The sequence below is a fragment of the Salmo salar genome, chromosome 10 (assembly GCF_965601325.2).
Source record: "Salmo salar chromosome 10, fSalSal1, whole genome shotgun sequence".
Classification (NCBI taxonomy): domain Eukaryota; kingdom Metazoa; phylum Chordata; class Actinopteri; order Salmoniformes; family Salmonidae; genus Salmo; species Salmo salar.
The window spans coordinates 90,272,197-90,294,769 of NC_138300.1; the positions used below are offsets into that span (position 1 = coordinate 90,272,197).

General features: G+C 42.6%; 1 protein-coding gene across 1 annotated transcript in view; it reads left to right on the plus strand.

Moving 5' to 3' along the window:
• Positions 1 to 22,067, plus strand: part of LOC106560823 (neuritin) — a 28,607-nt gene extending 6,540 nt beyond the window's left edge. The window contains exons 2-3 of the mRNA XM_014124157.3: positions 16,047 to 16,197; positions 19,591 to 22,067. Coding sequence (XP_013979632.1) covers positions 16,047 to 16,197; positions 19,591 to 19,888 — 449 coding nt within the window. The 3' untranslated portion in view covers positions 19,889 to 22,067. The remainder of the gene's footprint in view (positions 1 to 16,046; positions 16,198 to 19,590) is intronic.
• Positions 22,068 to 22,573: the final 506 nt, after the last annotated feature.

Consider the following 22,573-nt stretch of genomic DNA (forward strand, 5'->3'; position numbering starts at 1 on the left):
TCCAACTTGTGGGAGGTGCTTCAGGAATTGACAACTAGAATGCCAAAGGTCTGCAAGGCGGTAATTGCTGCAAATGGAGGATTCTTTGATGAAAGCAAAGTTTGAAGGACACAATTATTATTTAAATAAAAAATAATTATTTATAACCTTGTCAACGGCTTGACTATATTTCCTATTCATTTTGCAGCTCATTTCATGTATGTTTTCATGGAAAACAAGGACATTTTGAAGTGACCCCAAACTTTTGAACGGTAGTGTAGGTATAAGAGCAACTTAGGTCTTCTTCATACCATTTTAATTAGTGCACCTGTCCCATAAGTAATCTTGATTATTCCATTGTGCCCCAACCATAAGCTATGGCCTAGGTGAACACATACATTACACACACATGTATTATGCAGTTTAAGTGATCCATGGTAAGGATGGTAGGTGAATGTAATGAGAGACTAGGAAACCATTCAGTATAAGTGCATTGACATCGAAAGCACTTTGGAAATCCCTTGGCAGTTATTATGTAATATATTTTGTGTACAATCACACAATGTTAAAGCATCTGCGTACAGTATCTGCTTAACTCTGTATGATTACTATCTTACATAATGTTTTCATATAAATTCAAATGATTATTTTTGGAGGAGGATATTTGCATATTCTGCAGTTGTAAAAATATAAAATCCAGCCAATTATTTCTAGATTTGAAAGAACAGACCACAAATACTAAATTAGCATGATCTTTCAGAGATACTTGGAAAAATATTGGGTTCTTCATGTTTTTTAATGCTGCATCCCAAGGAAAAATGCAGCTGCGTGCGGCAGTCCTGAATGATTTAAGCAGTTTCACCACTTTTCCATCTTGCTTTTTTATGTTAGTCACACGTAGGATTCCTGGTTATATCTCATCATGATGTCCTTAAATTCCTTAAATGTATCTAACATTGATTAAATGTATTTAATATAAATAATGGCCCATTAGATCTGATGTTAAAGCATGAAGCAGTTGGCCTGAAGAATCATCCTGAATTTCATTCCATTGGCCTGATGAATCATCCTGAATTTCATTCCATTGGCCTGATGAATCATCCTGAATTTCATTCCATTGGCCTGATGAATCATCCTGAATTTCATTCCATTGGCCTGATGAATCATCCTGAATTTCATTCCATTGGCCTGATGAATCATCCTGAATTTCATTCCATTGGCCTGATGAATCATCCTGAATTTCATTCCATTGGCCTGATGAATCATCCTGAATTTCATTCCATTGCTCAGTTTTAAGGAGGATAGTAGGGGACATATCACACTTTAAAAGTCCCATACTGAGTGTAGAATGTGTCCCATTTAGCCTACTTACATCCCACCCCTTCAACCACACACAAGATCCAGAGATAAACAGAGATAGCTTTTAATTACTCCTGATTTCTCCATAGGGATGAAACTCTTCTATTGCAACATATTGATCATATTGAGCTCCCTCCACCGTCCACCTATGCAGAGGACCAACCAACATTTCTTTCTGATGCATAATTTTCCTGATGCAAATTATGGGGCTGTGGAAGGAATAATGCTCTTGGCACAGCTGAATTGAGGTAGCCTGACTGTTTCTGCACTCAACAACACTACATCATTGCGCAGCCAAACTAGTCAGTGATAGAGTTTTTCAAAGTAGACAGATAGGCACTCAACCATCAGAGGTAAAGATGTACGTTTTTTTTTTAGTAATGTCCCAATGATGTTATAGGAATGTTCTCAGGTTGCTGGGTCAGGGCTCAGCCGTGTGATGCTATGTTTATATTAAAATTATTTGACTCTTTCAGAAAAAGTAGATATTGGTGTTTGTAGAGCAGAAGGTGTAACAGGGAAAGGAAAAGGGAGGCCTAGGAGGAAAGGAGAGCGAATCATGAGTTAACTTTATCCTTCAAACTGTTTTCTTTGAGGGCACATGCCCTTATGTAACCTAATCGACCAAGTTGAAATGAAGTGCAAGAGATGCATACTCACCAAAGGATAATGTTATCAATTTGTGTCAAGCCAGAAGGCGGTTGCCACACAAGTTTCCATTATTAACACCTTTTCTATCACAGATAGAAATCATCTTTTAACTTCAACACTTCTTTTGAGTCTAGTTTTGCTCTTACATAGGGCTTCACATACTCTATTTTACTGTTATGAATCTGACCATGTACTGTATGACATCTGTTAATTTGATACAACTCTGTGGTCTATCAACTTCAGTTATGACACACTGTATGACAGATGGGATTCTCGTGCCTCTTTCACAGACTATTTTCAGACCTTTTTGTGTGTAGCTGAGTAGTTTTTCTTTTTGTCAGACTGAATGATTCAGCCCTTATATCTTAACCGTCTCACGTTGGACACCACACTGATTGTATTCAAAAGGCAGTCCCATCTCATTGGCTTCTATATCTTCTTCTTGTCTGTTTTAGTGAGGGTTATTAGAGCAGCTATGTCTCATCTGCCTGTTATCAAAGGTAGCGCTCAGCTCAGCGCTCAGACTCTGCTGAGGGGAAGGGACGGGAGAAGAGGGGGATGCAGCGAGCCACAGCTCCCTCCACCTCCACAGGCAACAACACTCCCATGGCGCATGGACTTGGAGGAGATATAGAGTGAGTGTGTGTGGTGTTTCTGTGTGTCCATGTGTTGTGTTCATTTTCTTAAAGTGTGTGTGTGTACGTATTTGGGTGTTTGAGTGTGTGTCTGTGTTTATTAAACGGCGTGCTAAAGAAGGAATATGAAAGAAGCTTGCACATTAAAGATCTTTTCTCTCTTCGTCAGTGCCCTTCAAGCAATTTGTGTATCCTTTTAGCTCTTCTGAGCCAAAGAAATAGTTACTTGGCAAGTATTTTTTCCTACAGATTTATCAGATCTTTAGAGAGAGAGAGGGAAAGGCAGGAAGAGCGTTCAAGAGACAGAAAGGCTTAAGGAGCTGGACTGGATTTAATGTCTGAGAAGGCTTTTTCCTTACATTGATGTGAATGGTTGCTCTCTGAGTAAAGCCTATTTCTCATACTCTCTCTTCCTCCCTCTCTCTCCCTCCGTTTCACTCTCTATCTGTACTAACCAACAGGCAGATAATTTGCCTCATGCAGTCTTCCTAGGTCTGCATTTTGTCCAATTATTTTCATACACCTACAGGACAACTTGCACAGCAGCGCTGGTGGTCCTAATGAACATGATTGTCGGCAGTAGCAGCACTAATCCACTCATTTCAGTGTGACCTGCTTGGCTTCAACCCTCATTAGAACAGATTACAGTTGAACCAAGACTACACCAAGTTGCTCCACCTCTCCTTTCTCATAATGCTTCAGAATAGACAAATTATGTTACCAAACCTTTGTCTTTCTGGAGCACAGTATTTATGTAATCTCTATCTCTTCACATTTCCGTCTCACTCCTTTCTGCATCACTATTGTCCTCTATGGGAAAATATATTTTCTGTGGTTGTAGGATTTTTATTATTTTCCCTCCTCTCCCCTGTGATGGGAACTGAGGTCCAAATGGAAAAATCTGAGAGGTTAATCATTCATTTGGAAACGGGAGTTAGTCCAGTAGAGCTAATTATCAGGGGTTGTTCTTTATGCCGATCCTATGCATAGCCTACTCTCCCTCTCTCTCTCTCTCTCTCTCTCTCCCTCCCTCTCTCGCTCATGCTCTCTCTCTCTATTTCTCTCTCTCGCTCTCTTTCTTATTATGCCCAGCATGGAGGTTGCAGTGGGAATTCAGTCCCTCTATTCCTCTCGCACGCAATGCTGTCACCAGCAGGTTCATTAGCCTGGCTGTTGCCCTTAATGATGGAGTTACCATAGTAAACCTCCCCAGCATTCCACCTACTCAGTGTCAGAGAGTGCAACAGCAGTTACCTGGTCAGACAAAAATCTTTGGCTTTGCTGCTCAGAGAGTGACATGCTGAATATTCGCTCAGACAAAAAAACACGGAGCTACTACTAATCAGAGACACAATGGAGTCTGTGTAGACAGTGAACCACAGACCTCTGAGTGCCACCCACAGATGAAGAATGAGGACTTCTGTTCAAATTCTAGTCCCTGTGAGGGTGGTACTAATGATGTGGTGGATATATCAGCCTAATAACTTGGCTAATGGTTCCTGTCTCTAGAGCACCTTGTATTGGATGGAGTTGTCTTCCCAGTGAATGTGTGTGGAGCAGACGTTAGAAAACGCCCGGGCCAGTGTAATGTACATCTCACTCTGAATTAAATAGTCAGGTCTGTAATTATTGGCACCCTCAATAAAGATTAGTAAAAAATAATGTATAAAATAAGTAATACAAATCCTGAGCTATATTGTATGCTCCAAAAATGGAGATTGGAGAACACGTTGGGAGGGTTCTTACACTATTCCTCCATTCAGAATGTTTACGGATCCTTGATGTCCTTCGTCTGCTCTTATAGACTGCCCTCTGCAATTCAAACCACAGGTTTTCAATGGGGTTCATTTTGTGGTAAATGAACCATTTCTTTGTGGATTTTGATGTGTGCTTGGGCTTATTGTCCTCGACATTGCCCTCGACACCATATGTGAATTGATTGCCCCCCATCTATCTTCTGAGCTCGTGCTACTAGGTGACCTAAACTGGGACATGCTTAACACCCGGCCATCCTACAATCTAAGCTTGATGCCCTCAATCTCACACAAATTATCAATGAACCTACCAGGTACAACCCCACATCCGTAAACATGGGCACCCTCATAGATGTTATCCTAACTAACTCCCCCTCCAAATATACCTCTGCTGTTTTCAATCAAGATCTCAGCGATCACTGCCTCATTGCTTGCATCCGTAATGGGTCTGCGACCAAACGACCACCCCTCATCACTGTCAAACGCTCCCTAAAACACTTCTGTGAGCAGGCCTTTCTAATCGACCTGGCCGGGGTATCCTGGAATGACATTGACCTCATCCCGTCAGTAGATGATGCCTGGTTATTCTTTAAAAGTGCCTTCCTCACCATCTTAAATAAGCATGCCCCTTTCAAAATATTTTGAGCTAGGAATAGATATAGTCCTTGGTTCACTCCAGACCCGTCTGCAGTTGACCAGCACAAAAACATCCTGTGGCGTTCTGCATTAGCATCGAATAGCCCCCGTGATATGCAATTTTTCAGGGAAGTTAGGAACAAATATACACAGGCAGTTAGGAAAGCTAAGGCTAGCTTTTTCAAACAGAAATTTGCATCCTGTAGTACAAACTCAAAAAAGTTCTGGGACACTGTAAAGTCAATGGAGAATAAGAGCACCTCCTCCCAGCTGCCCACTGCTCTGAGGCTAGGAAACACTGTTACCACCGATAAATCCACTATAATTGAGAATTTCAATAAGCATTTCTCTACGGCTGGCCATGCTTTCCACCTGGCTACCCCTACCCCGGTCAACTGCCCGGCACCCTCCACAGCAACCCGCCAAAGCCCCCACCATATCTCCTTCACCGAAAACCAGGTAGCTGATGTTCTTAAAGAGCTGCAAAATCTGGACCCCTACAAATCAGCCGGGCTAGGCAATCTGGACCCTCTCTAAAATTATCTGCCGAAATTGTTGCTACCCCTATTACTAGCCTGTTCAACCTCTCTTTCGTATCGTCTGAGATTCCCAAAGATTGTAAAGCTGCCGCAGTCATCCCCCTCTTCAAAGGGGGTGACACTCTAGACTCAAACTGCTACAGACCTATATCTATCCTACCCTGTCTTTCTAAGGTCTTCGAAAGCCAAGTTAACAAATAGATTACCGACCATTTCGAATCCCACCGTACCTTCTCCGCTAAGCAATCTAGTTTCAGAGCTGGTCATGGGTGCACCTCAGCCACGCTCAAGGTCCTAAACGACATCATAACCGCCATCGATGAGAGACATTACTATGCAGCCGTATTCATCGACCTGGCCAAGGCTTTCGACTCTGTCAATCACCACATTCTTATTGGCAGACTCGACAGCCTTGGTTTCTCAAATGATTGCCTCGCCTGGTTTACCAACCACTTCTCTGATAGAGTTCAGTGTGTCAAATCGGAGGACCTGTTGTCTGGACCTCTGGCAGTCTCTATGGGGGTGCCACAGGGTTCAATTCTCGGGACGACTCTCTTCTCTGTATACATCAATGATGTCGCTCTTGCTGCTGGTGATTTTATGATCCACCTCTACGCAGACGACACCATTCTGTATACTTCTGGCCCCTCTTTGGACACTGTGTTAACTAACCTCCAGACGAGCTTCAATGCCATACAACTCTCCTTCCATGGCCTCCAACTGCTCTTAAATGCAAGTAAAACTAAATGCATGCTCTTCAACCGATCACTGCCCGCACCTGCTCGCCCATCCAGCATCACTACTCTGGACGGCTCTGACTTAGAATACGTGGACAACTACAAATACCTAGGTGTCTGGTTAGACTGTAAACTGTCCTTCCAGACTCACATTAAGCATCTCCAATCCAAAATTAAATCTAGAATAGGCTTCCTATATCGCAACAAAGCATCCTTCACTCATGCTGCCAAACATACCCTCGTAAAACTGACCATCCTACCAATCCTCGACTTTGGCGATGTCATCTATAAAATAGCCTCCAACACTCTACTCAACAAATTGGATGCAGTCTATCACAGTGCCATCCATTTTGTCACCAAAGCCCCATACACTACCCACCACTACGACCTGTACGCTCTCGTTGGTTGGCCCTCGCTTCATACTCGTCGCCAAACCCACTGGCTACAGGTTATATACAAGTCTCTGCTAGGTAAAGGCCCGCCTTATCTCAGATCACTGGTCACCATAGCAGCACCCACTCGTAGTACGCACTCCAGCAGGTATATCTCACTGGTCACCCCCAAAGCCAATTCCCCCTTTGGTCGCCTTTCCTTCCAGTTCTTTGCTGCCAATGACTGGAACGAACTGCAAAAATCTCTGAAGCTGGAGACTCATATCTCCCTCACTAGCTTTAAGCACCAGCTGTCAGAGCAGCTCAGATCACTGCACCTGTACATAGCCCATCTGTAAACAGCCCATCTATATACCTCATCCCCATAATGTATTTATTTATCTTGCTCCTTTGCACCCCAGTATCTCTAATTGCACATTCATCTTCTGCACATCTACCATTCCAGTGTTTAATTGCTATATTGTAATTACTTCGCCACCATAGCCTATTTATTGCCTTAACTCCCTTATCTTACCTCATTTGCACTCACTGTATATATACTTTTTTCCCCTTTTTTTCTACTGTATTATTGACTGTATGTTTTGTTTATTCCATGTGTAACTCTGTGTTGTTGTATGAGTCAAATTGCTATGCTTTATCTTGGCCAGGTCGCAGTTGCAAATGAGAACTTGTTCTCAACTAGCCTACCTGGTTAAATAAAGTTGAAATAAAAAATCTAATAAAAATTGTCTTGCTGGAAGATCCACTTGTGGCCAAGTGTCAGTTTCCTGGCAGAGGCAACCAAATGTTTGGCTAAAATGTCCTGGTACTTGATAAAGTTCAGGATGCCATTGACCTTAAAGGCCACAGGACCAGTGGAAGCAAAATAGCCCAATATGAATGGAGGAATGGTCTAAGATCCCTCCTAATATGTTCTCCAATCTCATAAAACATTTTAGAAAAAGGTTAAAAGCACATACCTTTACATTTGGTAGGCCATACCCTATCCCTTGCCCACACCACAACAAACATGGCGTCAAAGCCGCTTCTCGCAACAGCCATAAACGCTTCCCTCGAATACAGCATCGAGCACATCACTGCAACACTAACCTAACGTAGCAGGTGTAAAAGAAACACCTGAAACTATATCCTCTACATACTGGTCTTGGCGATAAGAAAACAACCCTTCTGCACTGTTAAACCAATCCAGTAAATGTGGAGGAGGAGTTAGCAATATGGAGTGTCGCCTTGTTAACGTCCAAAAGCGGAAGTCGCTTCACAGGCTCTTTCCATTTCCCCTGAATACCGGAACATCCAGTTGTTGGGGACTTGACAGAGGCTACTTCAACACAAATCATTGTTTTTGAGGGCTGTCGTTTACTTGAGTAAGCAACGTGGTAAAGTATTCACAGAAAAATAAACAAAAGTAAGCTGACCAAAAGTTTGACAGACTTTCGTGAGAGGGAATATGCATTGTTCCCTGTACTCTGGGTGGAACAGACACTGCTACTGGAGAGTTCCACCTTCGATATTTATTTACTTGCTCACCTTGTCTCATACCAGCTAGGTGCCACGGGCTACACACTGATACTAGATTATACTCGATTTTGATTGGTATCTAATTTGTTTTAGTTTCATAATGACAATTACTTAAGCATTATGTAAGTTCCAGCTGTAATGTCAGTGTTACTACACAGGTATAAGAAAAACTTATTGTTAAGGGTTACTCCACTGATTCTCCAGTATACAATGTCACTGGCAGAGCAAGAGCCCTAACAGATGAACAAAAAAGTCTGTGGAGAGTATTTTTTTTAACTACAGTTGAAGTCGGAAGTTTGCATACACTTAGGTTGGAGTCATTAAAACTATTTGTTTAACCACTCCACAAATTTCTTGTTAACAAACTATTGTTTTGGCAAGTCGGTTAGGACATCTATTTTGTGCATGACGCAAGTAATTTTTCCAACAATTGTTTACAGACAGATTATTTCACTTATAATTCACTGTATCACAAATCCAGTGGGTCAGAAGTTTACATACACATGTCATGGCTTTAGAAGCTTCTGATAAGCTAATTGACATCATTTGAGTCAATTGGAGGTGTACCTGTGGATGTATTTCAAGGCCTACCTTCAAACTCAGTGCCTCTTTGCTTGACATCATGGGAAAATCAAAAAGAAATCATCCAAACACCTGAAGGTACCACGTTCATCTATACAAACAATAGTACGCAAGTATAAACACCATGGGACCACACAGCCGTCATACCGCTCAGGAAGGAGAAGCGTTCTGTCTCCTAGAGATGAATGTACTTAGGTGCGAAAAGTGCAAATCAATCCCAGAACAACAGCAAAAGAGATGCTGGAGGAAACGGGTACAAAAGTATCTATATCCACAGTAAAACGAGTCCTATATCGACCTATATAACCCGAATGGCCGCTCTGCACGGAAGAAGCCACTGTTTCAAAACCGCCATAAAAAAACAGACTACGGATTGCAACTGCACATGGGGACAAAGATCATACTTTTTGGAGAAAGGCCGTCTGGTCTGATGAAACAAAAATAGAACTGTTTAGCCATAATGACCATCGTTATGTTTGGAGGAAAAAGGGGGAGGCTTGCAAGCCGAAGAACAGCATCCCAACCGTGAAGCACGGGGGTGGCAGCATCATGTTGTGGGGGTGCTTTGCTACAGGAGGGACTCGTGCACTTCACAAAATAGATGGCATCATGAGGAAGGAAAATTATGTGAATATATTGAACAACATCTCAAGACATCAGTCAGGAAGTTAAAGCTTGGTCGCAAATGGGTCTTCCAAATGGACAGTGACCCCAAGCATATTTCCAAAGTTGTGGCAAAATGGCTTAAGGACAACAAAGACAAGGTATTGGAGTGGCCATCACAAAGCCCTGACCTCAATCCTATAGAAAACTTGTGGGCAGAACTGAAAAAGCGTGTGTGAGCAAGGAGGCCTACAAACCTGACTCAGTTACACCAGCTCTGTCAGGAGGAATGGACCAAAATTCACCCAATTTATTTAATGTGGGAAGCTTGTGGAAGGCTACCTGAAACGTTTGACCCAAGTTAAACAATTTAAAGGCAATGCTACCAAATACTAATTGATTGTATGTAAACTTCTGACCCACTGGGAATGTGATGAAAGAAATAAAAGCTGAAATAAATCATTCTCTCTACTTTTATTCTGACATTTCACATTCTTAAAATAAAGTGGTGATCCTAACTGACCTAAGACAGGGAATTTTTACTGGGATTAAATGTCAGGTATTGTGAAAAACTGAGTTGAAATGTATTTGGCTAAGGTGTGTGTAAACTTCTGACTTCAACTGTATTTCATACAATATATGAGGGTATACACAAGGTAGTTTGATTAAACACCTGGAGATAATCATTTTGGGGGGAAGCTAAAAGAAACAACAACCTGCAACGACGAAGAGGCCACAGATTCGTAGTGCTTTCTTCAGGCATTTCCTCACTTTCTACATGAACACAGTAAACAACCAGCTGTAGGAAGTAAAGTGAAATGAGATCATAATGTACATCTAAATGGTCCTCTGAACTCAAAGTTCTGTTTTCTTTTTAGAGGTGTCAAAACATTTTGTTTATGGGATCATCAGAAGGGTGTGCATCATTCAGAAATTGACACATGAGAAAGAATGGTCTGCAGCACTTGTGCAGCAGACATTAGCACCAATTCAGCTAGTTCAGCACTGCGCCTGGCAACAGCTGCATATTCACGAATAGAGATGTACATGCATGTGCCGAGAAAGACTCAGCCCGTCAGTCTGCCAGGTGGGTCGCCTAGACCAGTGGTTCGCAAACTTTTTATAGTCCCGTACCCCTTCAAACATTCAACCACCAGCTGCGTACCCCCTCCAGCACTCTCAAATATTGTTTTTGCCATCACTGTAAGCCTGCCACACACACACACACTATACAATACATTTATTAAACATAGAAATGAGTGTGAGATTTTGTCACAACCCGGCTCGTGGGAAGTGACAAAGAGCTCTTATAGGACCAGGGCACAAATAATAATATAATAATAATCAATAATTTTGCTCTTGATTTTGTTATCTTACATATAAAACCTTATTTGTTCATCGAAAATTGTGAATAACTCAGCACAGGTTAATGAGAAGGGGGTGCTTGAAAGGATGCACATAACTCTGCAATGTTGGGTTGTATTGGAGAGAGTCTCAGTCTTAAATCATTTTCAACACACAGCCTATGCTTGTATTTAGTTTTCATGCTAGTGAGGTCCAAGAATCCACGCTCACATAGGTACATGGTTGCAAAGGGCATCAGTGTCTTAACAGCACAATTTGCCAAGGGAGGATACTCTGAGCACAGCCTAATCCAGAAATGTGGCAGTAGCTTCTGATTAAATAACATTTTCACAGAACCACTTATTGCAATTTTGATGAGGCTCTCTTGTTCAGATATCAGTAAGTGGACTGGAGGCAGGGCATGAAAGGGATAACGAATCCAGTTGTTTGTGTCGTCCGTTTCGGGAAAGTATCCGCGTAATTGTGCACCCAGCTCACTCAGGTGCTTCGCTATATCACGTTTGACATTGTCCGTAAGCTTGCGTTCATTTGCACACAAAAATCATACAATGATGGAAAGACCTGTGTGTTGTCCTTGTTAATGCAGACAGAGAAGAGCTCCAACTCTTGAATATAGTTGAGGAGAGTCCCTGTAATCCTAGATTCTGATCATTCAGGCGAGAAAAAACATTACCCAGACTGGCTAGTCGTGTGAGAAACTCATCATCATGCAAGCGGTCAGACAAGTGAAAATTATGGTCAGTAAAGAAAACTTTAGGCTCGTCTCTCAATTAAAAAAAACATGTCAATACTTAGGCCCTTGATAACCAGCCCACTTCTGTATGTTGTAAAAGCGTTACATGGTCGCTGCCCATATCATTGCATAATGCAGAAAATACACGAGAGTTCAGGGGCCTTGCTTTAACATTTTCGCTGTAGTGTCTAAAACGTCTTTCAAGCTGTCAGGCATTCCCTTGGCAGCAAGAGCCTCTCTGTGTATGCTGCAGTGTACCCAAGTAGCGTCGGGAGTAACTGCTTGCACAAACGTTAACACTCCACTATGTCTCCCTGTCATGGCTTTTGGGCCATGAGTACAGATACTAATACATGTTGACCACCAAAGTCCATTTAATGTCACAAAGCTGTCCAGTACTTTAAAAATATCCTCTCCTGTTGTCCTGGTTTCCAGTGGTTTGCAGAAGAGGATGTCTTCCTTAATTGACCCCCCATAAACGTAACGGACATATACCAGGAGCTGTGCCAGGCCCGCCACGTCTGTTGACTCATCCAGCTGTAACGCATGGAATTCACTGGCTTGTATGTGAAGCAGTAATTGTTTCAAAACATCTCCTGCCATGTCATTGATGCGTCATGAAACGGTGTTGTTTGATGGATGCATTGTCTGTATAGTTTCTTTGCCATTTTCCCCCAGCATTGTCCCGGCCATATCCACAGCAGCAGGAAGAATTAAGTCCTCCACAATAGTATGGGGCTAGCCTGTCCTAGCCATTCGGTAGCTCACCATAAGACGTTTCTAGCCCCTTCTTATTAATGGTATCTGTTGCTTTTATACATGACTTACTACTCGAAAGTCGTCTTAATTAAACCATCTAATGTGATTGGATGTTAATTATTTGACTAGGCTACCTGTATTTGACATTGTGTTGTTATTTCGCTGAACACTAGATAGTTTAACTTTATTTTTGGCAGTGAAACGAGGCTACTCAGGAGAGAAAGAAACCTCACCCAAATGTATAGCCGCGTTGGAAAATATAAATGGACTGTTTGAAAATGTGAAGAAAAAAAATCTAGCACATTTTTGTTTGGCGTACCCCCAACGGCTGGGGTACCTAGTCTAGACCCACTTATTACAGAGCACTGTTTATTTTTCTCTTGTCTATTCTGTTTTTATGTGTTCAGAGGTTAATGATATATGGAGCGATGCAGAATGGACCTTTATAAATACAACTTTATTCTGTTTTTCATGTGTGTATTTCCTCCAAACTTCAAAACATCTCCTGCTACATTGATGTTTTAAGGGAGCACATGTTAGACAACATATACAAAACATTATGTTGGTACAGTATAGTTCAACTCATTATGCTGTTCTGTTTCATTTTTACTCTGTATTATATAGCAGGACAGATTATAGATATTGTGTTTCCAGAAAGTCTTACAAACTCTCCCGGGACCATAAGTTCTCTCATTTGGGTAGTGACCAGCAATTATGTGAGGATTATCAGGAGCAGTAATACGAATAAGCAGCAGTGTTTTAAGCAGCTCTGACTGGTGAGTCTTTTGCTGAATCCTTCCAACTGCTCCCCTTGATCTCTGTGCTCCACTCTCATAGCACGCAGCTACAATGACTGGCGAAGGCCGTCATTGTAAATAACAATTTGTTCTTAACTGGCTTGCCTAGTTAAATAACGGTTAAAAAAGAAGAAGCTATTTACCCTGGTTTACAGGCCAGTTCATTACTGAGGCTTCCAGTGGAAGAGGAAGGTCAATACAGTGAAGCAAAGCCTCCACTGTGGTAGTTCTGATGTGCAGTAGCACTCTGAGTCAAAGAAACTCCAGTAACAAGCCCCCTGGAACATTGCTGTAATGACAGGAAAACTAAATGAAACAGTGCCTTTGGCATCCAGTTGTCTATACTGTACGTAGTGCTAGAGACAGTATGGCTGTGATGCCTGACATATAGAAACTCTTCCCTCTATCCTTTTAATATCGATATCTGCACTTTAATTCTGTTTTTTTCTCATGACGCCAATACTCTTCAAGGAAAAGATCTGCACAGAAAAATCACTAGATTCCTAACCTTCAACGAACGCGTCTTCATCAATCTTTATTGATGGAGAGGGGGGAGTTTGGTAAATTATCAATGCAAAACCAGTGTGATGAAAATACACCAGAATGGATAGAAAAGTAATGTCATTTTCTTTTAGGCCTAACTACATCAGTTAGGTCTGTGGTTTCTTCATCAGTCATGTCTGCCTGACTTGAGACTGCCTGCTTTTTTATAGGAATACTCTATGGATTCCCCCAGGCTCTGTCATGCTATCAAATATTTACATTTATGCTCAAAAGCAGCTTACAGTATCTGCTGCCCTGTATAGGATGCATATTGAACCAGACCTGGCTGGGACATGGGATGGTGCGTGGCGTGGTGTGCATGGCGCTGGGATATAGCATAATGCTGGAGTTCAATTAAGACACATTTCTATTGGGGAAAGTAGCAACGTGCTTATATGAGGAACCACTGGGCTGGACAACCGTGGTCTTTTTCAGCCAACATATACCTTTTTTTTTTTTTTTTACTTCTCAATAGACAGTGCATTTGTTAATTTCCTCTTCCCTCCTGTTCCTTATACTGTCCCTATCTCTCTTGGCTCAATTCAATAATTTGTCTATCTCTCTGCTCTTTCTAGGTCTTCATAAAATTCTGATGAGGATGAGTGAAACCAATAATCTTTAGACCCCCACTGCCAAACATTGGCCGAAATCAACAGGAAAAAAAGGAGGCGGGAAAAGTCATAATTAATCAATATTAATCATGTTCTTCCCAGGGTACCAGAAGAGAATTCTGGGCCCGTGTCTACAAAGCCTCTCAGAGTAGGAGTGCTGATCTAAGATCAGTTTAACCTTTTAGATCATAATGAATAAGATTATATAGACAGGTTGGGACTTGATCCTAGATCAGCACTTCTACTCTGAGACGCTTTTTATATTATGCTATATTCCAGGCCCCGGTGATCTGCTGTCTGACCCAATTACCATCCTCAGTTTTACCTCACTTAGTCCCGTTAGCTTTTTTGAGGGTTCGCCTTTAAAATGGTTGGATTACCGTGGGAGGGAGTAGCAGGGGAGGAGAGAGGGGATGAAGAGATAGAGGTCTGTAAGGGAGAAGTTTGGGGTTATTGAGTGGGTTCATGACTCACTTGAAAAAAAAATGTATATTCACACGGCTTACAGGCACTATTTGCTTCACATTAAAATTATTCCTATGTAGCCTAAATGCAATCTTGAAATTAAGTTGTATCTGGGTCACTCACACAACAGCCTGTACCCCTCTGACATGCTTCAGCTAAAACATCCTTCAGGGCCACTTTCCTTCCAAACTTATTTTTCACACATGGACTTTCTGGAGTGTGCACCTTCAAGGTTAGTTGTTGGTACAGTGCATCATGCTGTTCAGATTCAATTAGTTTGGATTGTGTAAAACCATGCTGATTTCAAGGACTTAAGTACTCTATCTGAAATAGTCTGACAAAGGAACATAACCATGTCTCTCAATGTCAGAAGAGCTGAAGATGTACAGCTATAGATACACTATATATTCAAAAGCATGTGGACACTCCTTCAAATTAGTGGATTCGGCTATTTCAGCCACACCCGTTGCTGACAGATTTATAAATCGAGCACACAGCCATGCAATCTCCATAGACAAACATTGGCAGTAGAATAGCCTCACTGAAGAGCTCAGTGACTTCCAATGTGGCAACAAGTCAGTTTGTCAAATTTCTGCCCTGCTAGAGCTGCCCCGGTCAACTGTAAGTGCTAATATTGTGAAGTGGAAACGTCTTGGAGCAACAATGGCTCAGCCGTGAAGTGGTAGGCCACAAGCTCACAGAACGGGACCACCGAGTGCTGACGTGCGTAGCGCGTAAAAATCATCTGTCTTTGTTTGCAACACACTACCGAGTTCCAAACTGCCTCTGGAAGCAATGTCAGCACAATAACTGTTCGTTGGGAGCTTAATGAAAGGGGTTTCCAATGGCCTAGCAGCCACACACAAGCCTAAGCCTCTGGCCTGCACAAAGCCCTGACCTTAACCCCATCGAACACCTTTGGGATGAATTGGAACGCCGACTGCGAGTCATGCCTAATCGCCCAACATCAGTGCCCGACCTCACTAATACTCTTGTGGCTGAATGGAAGTAAGTCCCCGCAATGTTCCAACATCTAGTGGAAAGCCTTCCCAGAAGAGTGGAAACTTATAGCAGCAAAGGGGGGACCAACTCCATATTAATGCCCATGATTTTGTAATGAGATGTTCGACGAGCAGGTGTCCACATACTTTTGGTCATGTAATGTACATATGGAGGATCCAGCTATAGAGGATCCAAGGTTTGTCAAGCCTTGTATAAGACAGAGCTTTGTGCCACTTGTTTAAAGTAACCAAACACGTTTACAAAAACCACTCAGAAGTCCTGTGCTTGGCAATATTGAACTCTCCTGATGCTCATTTCTCCCCACTGTGAGCCAGGGATACAGAGAGTGCTGATGGTATACTGTATGTCTCTGTGTCTCCGTCCAGTCGTCGGCCCCTGTCCCAGCTCTGCCTCCTCCACCAGGAGGTGTCACTCCATCTATAAGGGCTTCGCTCAGTGTCTGATGGCTCTGGGAGACAGCCTGACCGACAGTGCCCAGAAAGATGAGGACACACAGGAGATACACACCATCTGCAAGTAAGCACCCCCCCCCCCCCCCCCCCCCCCCCCCACACACACACATTATGGCCCTATAGTCACTGACAGATGAACCAAGACCAATGATTATGAACTTACAGTAGATACAAATCCCCTCATCTATATGTTATTTATAGACACACACACACACTCTGAAATGTGTATATTGACATAACACTGTGACCCATAACTGAATTACCATTGAACGATGGGCTTCAACAGATCTTTACCTCTATTTCAATATCTCCATCGCGCTCTCTTTCTTCTCCATGGTTATGCCCCAGCTCTCTCTTTCTTCTCCATGGTTATGCCCCAGCTCTCTCTTTCTTCTCCATGGTTATGCCCCAGCTCTCTCTTTCTTCTCCATGGTTATGCCCCAGCTCTCTCTTTCTTCTCCATGGTTATGCCCCAGCTCTCTCTAACATCCTGACAGCACTTCCCATTTTCTGGAGGCATATTGGAGTGCCTAATTAAATATTGAGGGTCTCTCTTTATCCATCTCTGTCTTCCATTCTATTTATACATGCGTCTGTAATCCATCTTAACATTATGTCAAGGAATTTTTTATAAAAATCAAAACTCATTTACTCAATTTCTACACATTTAAAAACTCTAAAATGCAATTTGGAGAATATCAAAAACAAGCAACATTTTACTCCAGACATGATCAACTTGTTGCTGTAGCTTCATTCACCTCAGTCAATAAGGGACTTAACATTCTACAAACACATTAGCTGCTACGCACTAGTTCAGCACCGAGGTTACACTCTTGTTCAGTTTCATATCAAGTCAAACAGCAGTTACCTAGCCAAAGTATCTTTACCTCAGCACTGTTTCGAGAAGAAGTCGCTCTGTTCCCTACAGCTGCATCGATAAGCTCTCCATAAAGCCAGCTAGCCATAAACAGCCTTCCCTCCCGCTCCCAGGCGTCCGCATGGTCCTAAAGTCCTGAGGGTTCTAAACTGCATTTGCCTTTTAGTCTGGATTTGAATAATTGTAGTAGCCATTTTTAATTGTTGTTGTTGAGCTAGGGTATGACCCCCCTGGAAGATGCATCACCCCATCAAGATCAACCCATTCCCAGAAAATATTGTTGCATCAATGTAGGAAGGTCCTGTCGGGAGTTGTTGTTCAGTATTGCGGAGCTGGAGACACACTTGTTATCTTAAGGTATATAGTGGTCATTACAATTATGTTATTATTTTGGTCATATTCCTTAAGGTACCAATTAAGGTACTAATCCTGCCATTCAGTAAACTTACTCTTACGTGCGTGTGTATACATACGTCTGCACACACACACACACACACACACACACACACACACACACACACACACACACACACACACACACACACACACACACACACACACACACACACACACACACACACACACACACACACACACACACACACACACACACACTTCCTAGGAATGTGGGCAAATCTGTTAGGGAAAGGCAGTTTTTTCCCTACTGGATTAAAGTCTCAGATTTGCATCTAGGCCAAGGCTGCACCACTGTCAGTATTCTCTATGGAATGATAGGAGAGTTTACCTTGAGTATAGAATAAAAATTAAGGAAAATCTGTCGTTAGTAGAACAGGTAATGTCCTTGTTTCCCGGGCCGGGAGCTTGGTTTGTTTATGCATTAGCATGCAGTGTATGTTTCAGATCAAGTGTTTAATCTAACACCTCAGCAATCCTTTATTATTTTAATCAGAAAATAGACTGCAGGCAGATATTGCTAACAAGCTGCCCTTCACCTGCTGTTACTCTGCTGTTTTCTACTGCACATGTGACTCTGGGACTTTGCAAGGCTGGATTTTGCTTCCTCTTTGTTTCACCCATTCCCCTCAAGGTCTCTTGTGTGTACAATAAACAGATGCCCTAAGCCCCCAACAGATGTGCTGTTTAAGGGTTGAGTTAAGACCATGGGCCAATATCCAAATACAGTGCAAGTTTAGCCTTTCTGAACTTGTACACGGGGAATGTGAATCTAAGATGTTTATGAGTGGTGTTAACTCTTCCCGTCCACACACAATACCCCATAATGACAAAGAAAAAACAGGTTTTTAGAAATGAGAAAGAAAGGATATATCACATTTACATAAGTATTCAGACCCTTTATTCAGTACCTTGTTGAAGCACCTTTGGCGCGATTACAGCCTCGAGGCCCTTGGCACACCTGTATTTGGGAAGTTTGTCCTATTCTTCTCTGCCAATCCTCTCAAGTTCTGTCAGGCTGGATGGGGAGCATTGCTGCACAGTTATTTTCAGGTCTCTTCACAGATGTTTGATCAGGTTCAAGTCCAGGCTCTGGTTGGGCCGCTCAAGGACATTCAGAGACTTGTCCCGAAGCCACTCCTGCGTTATCTTGGCTGTGTGCTTAGGGTCGTTGTCCAGTTGGAAGGTGAACCTTCGCCCCAGTCTGAGGTCCTGTGCACACTGGAGCAGGTTTTCATCAAGGATCTTTCTGTACTTTGCTCCGTTCATCTTTCCCTCGATCTTGACTAGTCTCTCAGTCCCTGCCGATGAAAAACATCCCCACAGCATGATACTGCCACCACCATGCTTCACCGTAGGGATGGTGCCAGGTTTCCTCTAGAAGTGACACTTGGCATTCAGGCCAAAGAGTTCAATCTTGGTTTCACTAGACCAGAGAATCTTGTTCCTCACGGTCTGCAAGTCTTTAGGCGCCTTTTGGCAAACCCTAAGAGGGCTGTCATGTGCCTTTTACTGAGGAGTGGTTTCCGTCTGGCCACTCTACCATAAAGGCCTGATTGGTGGAGTGCTATAGAGATGGTTGTCCTTCTGGAAGGTTCTCCCATCTCCACAGAGGAACTGTGCCACGACACAATACTCTCAGAGCTCTACGGACAATTCCATCGATCTCAGGGCTTGGCTTTTGCTCTGACATGCACTGTCAACTATGGGACCATATATAGTCAGGTGTGTACCTTCCAAATCATGTCCAATCAATTGAATTTACCACAGGTAGACTCAATCCGGGCGCCCAAGACGTGGATGTTGAATACGTGGATGTCGCACCTCTCTGATTCCAAGGGGTTGGGTTAAATGCGGAAGACACATTTCAGTTGAAGGCATTCAGTTGTACAGCTGACTAGGTATACCCCTTTCTCTTTCCCTAATCAAGTTGTAGAAACATCTCAAGGATGATCAATGGAAACAGGATGCACCTGAGCTCAATTTCGAGTCTCATCGCAAAGGGTCTGAATACTTATGTAAATAAGGTATTGATGTTTGTTTTGTTTTTTTGATGAGGAAATTTGTTTATTTAATACATTTTAGAATAAGGCTGTAAAAAAGTCAAGGAGACTGAATACTTTCCGAATGCACTGTATGTGACCATCTCTGTTCCACCCCCTACAGGTCCTGGGATGAGTTTCATGACTGTGCAAACGTGGCGATGGCCTGGTGTCCGGATGAGGCTTCTGCTGTCTGGGAGTCTTTGCGACAGGAGTCCAAGAAGATGCAGTTTTCTGGAAACCTGTATTACATGTGCTCCAGTCGTAACCAACCAGCTGCCAACGCTGATGCCCTGAGCCCGTCCAACCAGGAAGAGATTAACCAGGAGTCTCTTAAAGCACACGCCCACTGTCCAGGTCCTGCCTCCTTCTTCTTGCTCCCCTCATGTCTGTCTTTTCTGCTGCTGTTGCCTAGCCTATAGACACGACCAGGGTGAAGGGCAGGGAGGAACTCATAGAGGACATGTACAAACAGACAGTATCATGAAGTCACTCATATTTCTTTCTGTACTAAAAAGGAGTTGCATATATTTCTAGCTGCACGTTCAGATTGGCAGTTCCTCATCTGTAGTGTATTCATTTCGTACACACATATCATCTCTATGGATAACTTTATATGTCTGTACAATACTACTGTCCTCAGATTTTTTATTCATAGATTTTAGATGTGTATTACAATTGGTTTTGTTGCAAAATGCTATATACTGTGCCATGCAAAAGTATTCACCCCCCTTGGCATTTTGTTGCATTACAACCTGTAATTTAAATAGATTTTTATTTGGATTTCATGTAATGGACATACACAAAATAGTCCAAATTGGTGAAGTGAAATGAAAAAAATTACAAATGGAAAGTGGTGCGTGCATATGTATTCACCCCCTTTGCTATGAAGCCCTTAAATAAGATCTGGTGCAACCAATTATCTTCAGAAGTTACATAATTAGTTAAATAAAGTGCACCTGTGTGCAATCTAAGTGTCACATGATCTGTCACATGATATCAGTGTTCTGAAAGGCCCCAGAGTCTGCAACACCACTAAGCAAGGAGCACCACTAAGCAAGTGGCACCATGAAGACCAAGGAGCTCTCCAAACAGGTCAGGGACAAAGTTGTGGAGAAGTACAGATCATCGTTGGGTTATAAAAAAATATCTTTAACTTTGAACATCCCACAGAGCACCATTAAATCTATTATTAAAAAATGGAAAGAATATGGCACCACAACAAACCTGCCAAGAGAGGGCTGCCCACCAAAACTCACGGACCAGGCAAGGAGGGCATTAATCAGAGAGGCAACAAAGAGACCAAAGATAATACTGAAGGAGTTGCAAAGCTCCACAGAGGAGATTGGAGTATCTGTCCATAGGACCACTTTAAGCCGTACACTCCACAAAGCTGGGCTTTACGGAAGAGTGGCCAGAAAAAAGCCATTGCTTAAAGAAAAAAATAAGCAAACATGTTTGGTGTTCACAAAAAGGCATGTGGGAGACTCCCCAATCATATGGAAGAAGGTACTCTGGTTAGATGAGACTAAAATGGAGCTTTTTGGCCATCAAGGAAAACGCTATGTGTGGCGCAAACCCAACCTCTCATCACCCCGAGAACACTATCCCCACAATGAAGCATGGTGGTGGCAGCATCATGCTGTGGGTGTGTTTTTCATTGGCAGGGACTGGGAAACTGGTCAGAATTGAAGGAATGATGGATGGCGCTAAATACAGGTAAATTCTTGAGGGAAACTGTAACGGTCATCGTAGGCAGTGGACCAAGGCGCAGCAGGTTGAGTGCTCATTTTTAACATTTATTGAACACTTAAACAAAACAAGACAACGAACGGACGACAAACAGTAATGCAGGCTAACACACAGCAATGCAAAATCAACCTCCCACAATTCCCATAACAAACACACCCCTAATTATAGGACCTTCAATCAGAGGCAACGAGAAACAGCTGCCTCCAATTGAAGGCCCCAATCCCAATTAACTAAACATAGAACTAAACACCCTAGATCAGATATAGAAATACACAACATAGAACATAGACCAAAACCCTGGAAACTCTAAACAAACACCCCTCTACATAAACACACACCCCGAACCACATAAAACAAATACCCCCCTGCCACGTCATGACCAAACTACAATAACAAATGACCCCTTTACTGGTCAGAACGTGACAGAAACCTGTTTCAGTCTTCAAGCGATTTCAGACTGAGATGGAGGTTTACCTTCCAGCAGGACAATGACCCTAAGCATACTGCTAAAGCAACACTTGAGTGGTTTAAGGGGAAACATTTAAATGTCTTGGAATGGCCTAGTCCAAGCCCAGACCTCAATTCAATTGAGAATCTGTGGTATGACTTAAAGATTGCTGTACACCAGCGGAACCCATCCGACTTGAAGGAGCTGGAGCAGTTTAGCCTTGAAGAATGGGCAAAAATCCCAGTGGCTAGATGTGCCAAGCTTACCCCAAGAGCTAGATGTGCCAAGCATACACCAAGAGACTTGCAGCTGTAATTGCTGCAAAAGGTACAGTGAGGGAAAAAAGTATTTGATCCCCTGCTGATTTTGTACGTTTGCCCACTGACAAAGAAATGATCAGTCTATAATTTTAATGGTAGGTTTATTTGAACAGTGAGAGACAAAATAACAACATAAAAATCCAGAAAAACGCATGTCAAAAATGTTATAAATTGATTTGCATTTTAATGAGGGAAATAAGTATTTGACCCCTCTGCAAAACATGACTTAGTACTTGGTGGCAAAATCCTTGTTGGCAATCACAGAAGTCAGATGTTTCTTGTAGTTGGCCACCAGGTTTGCACACATCTCAGGAGGGATTTTGTCCCACTCCTCTTTGCAGATCTTCTCCAAGTCATTATGGTTTCGAGGCTGACGTTTGGCAACTCGAACCTTCATCTCCCTCCACAGATTTTCTATGGGATTAAGGTCTGGAGACTGGCTAGGCCACTCCAGGACCTTAATGTGCTTCTTCTTGAGCCACTCCTTTGTTGCCTTGGCCATGTGTTTTGGGTTATTGTCATGCTGGAATACCCATCCACGACCCATTTTCAATGCCCTGGCTGAGGGAAGGAGGTTCTCTCCCAAG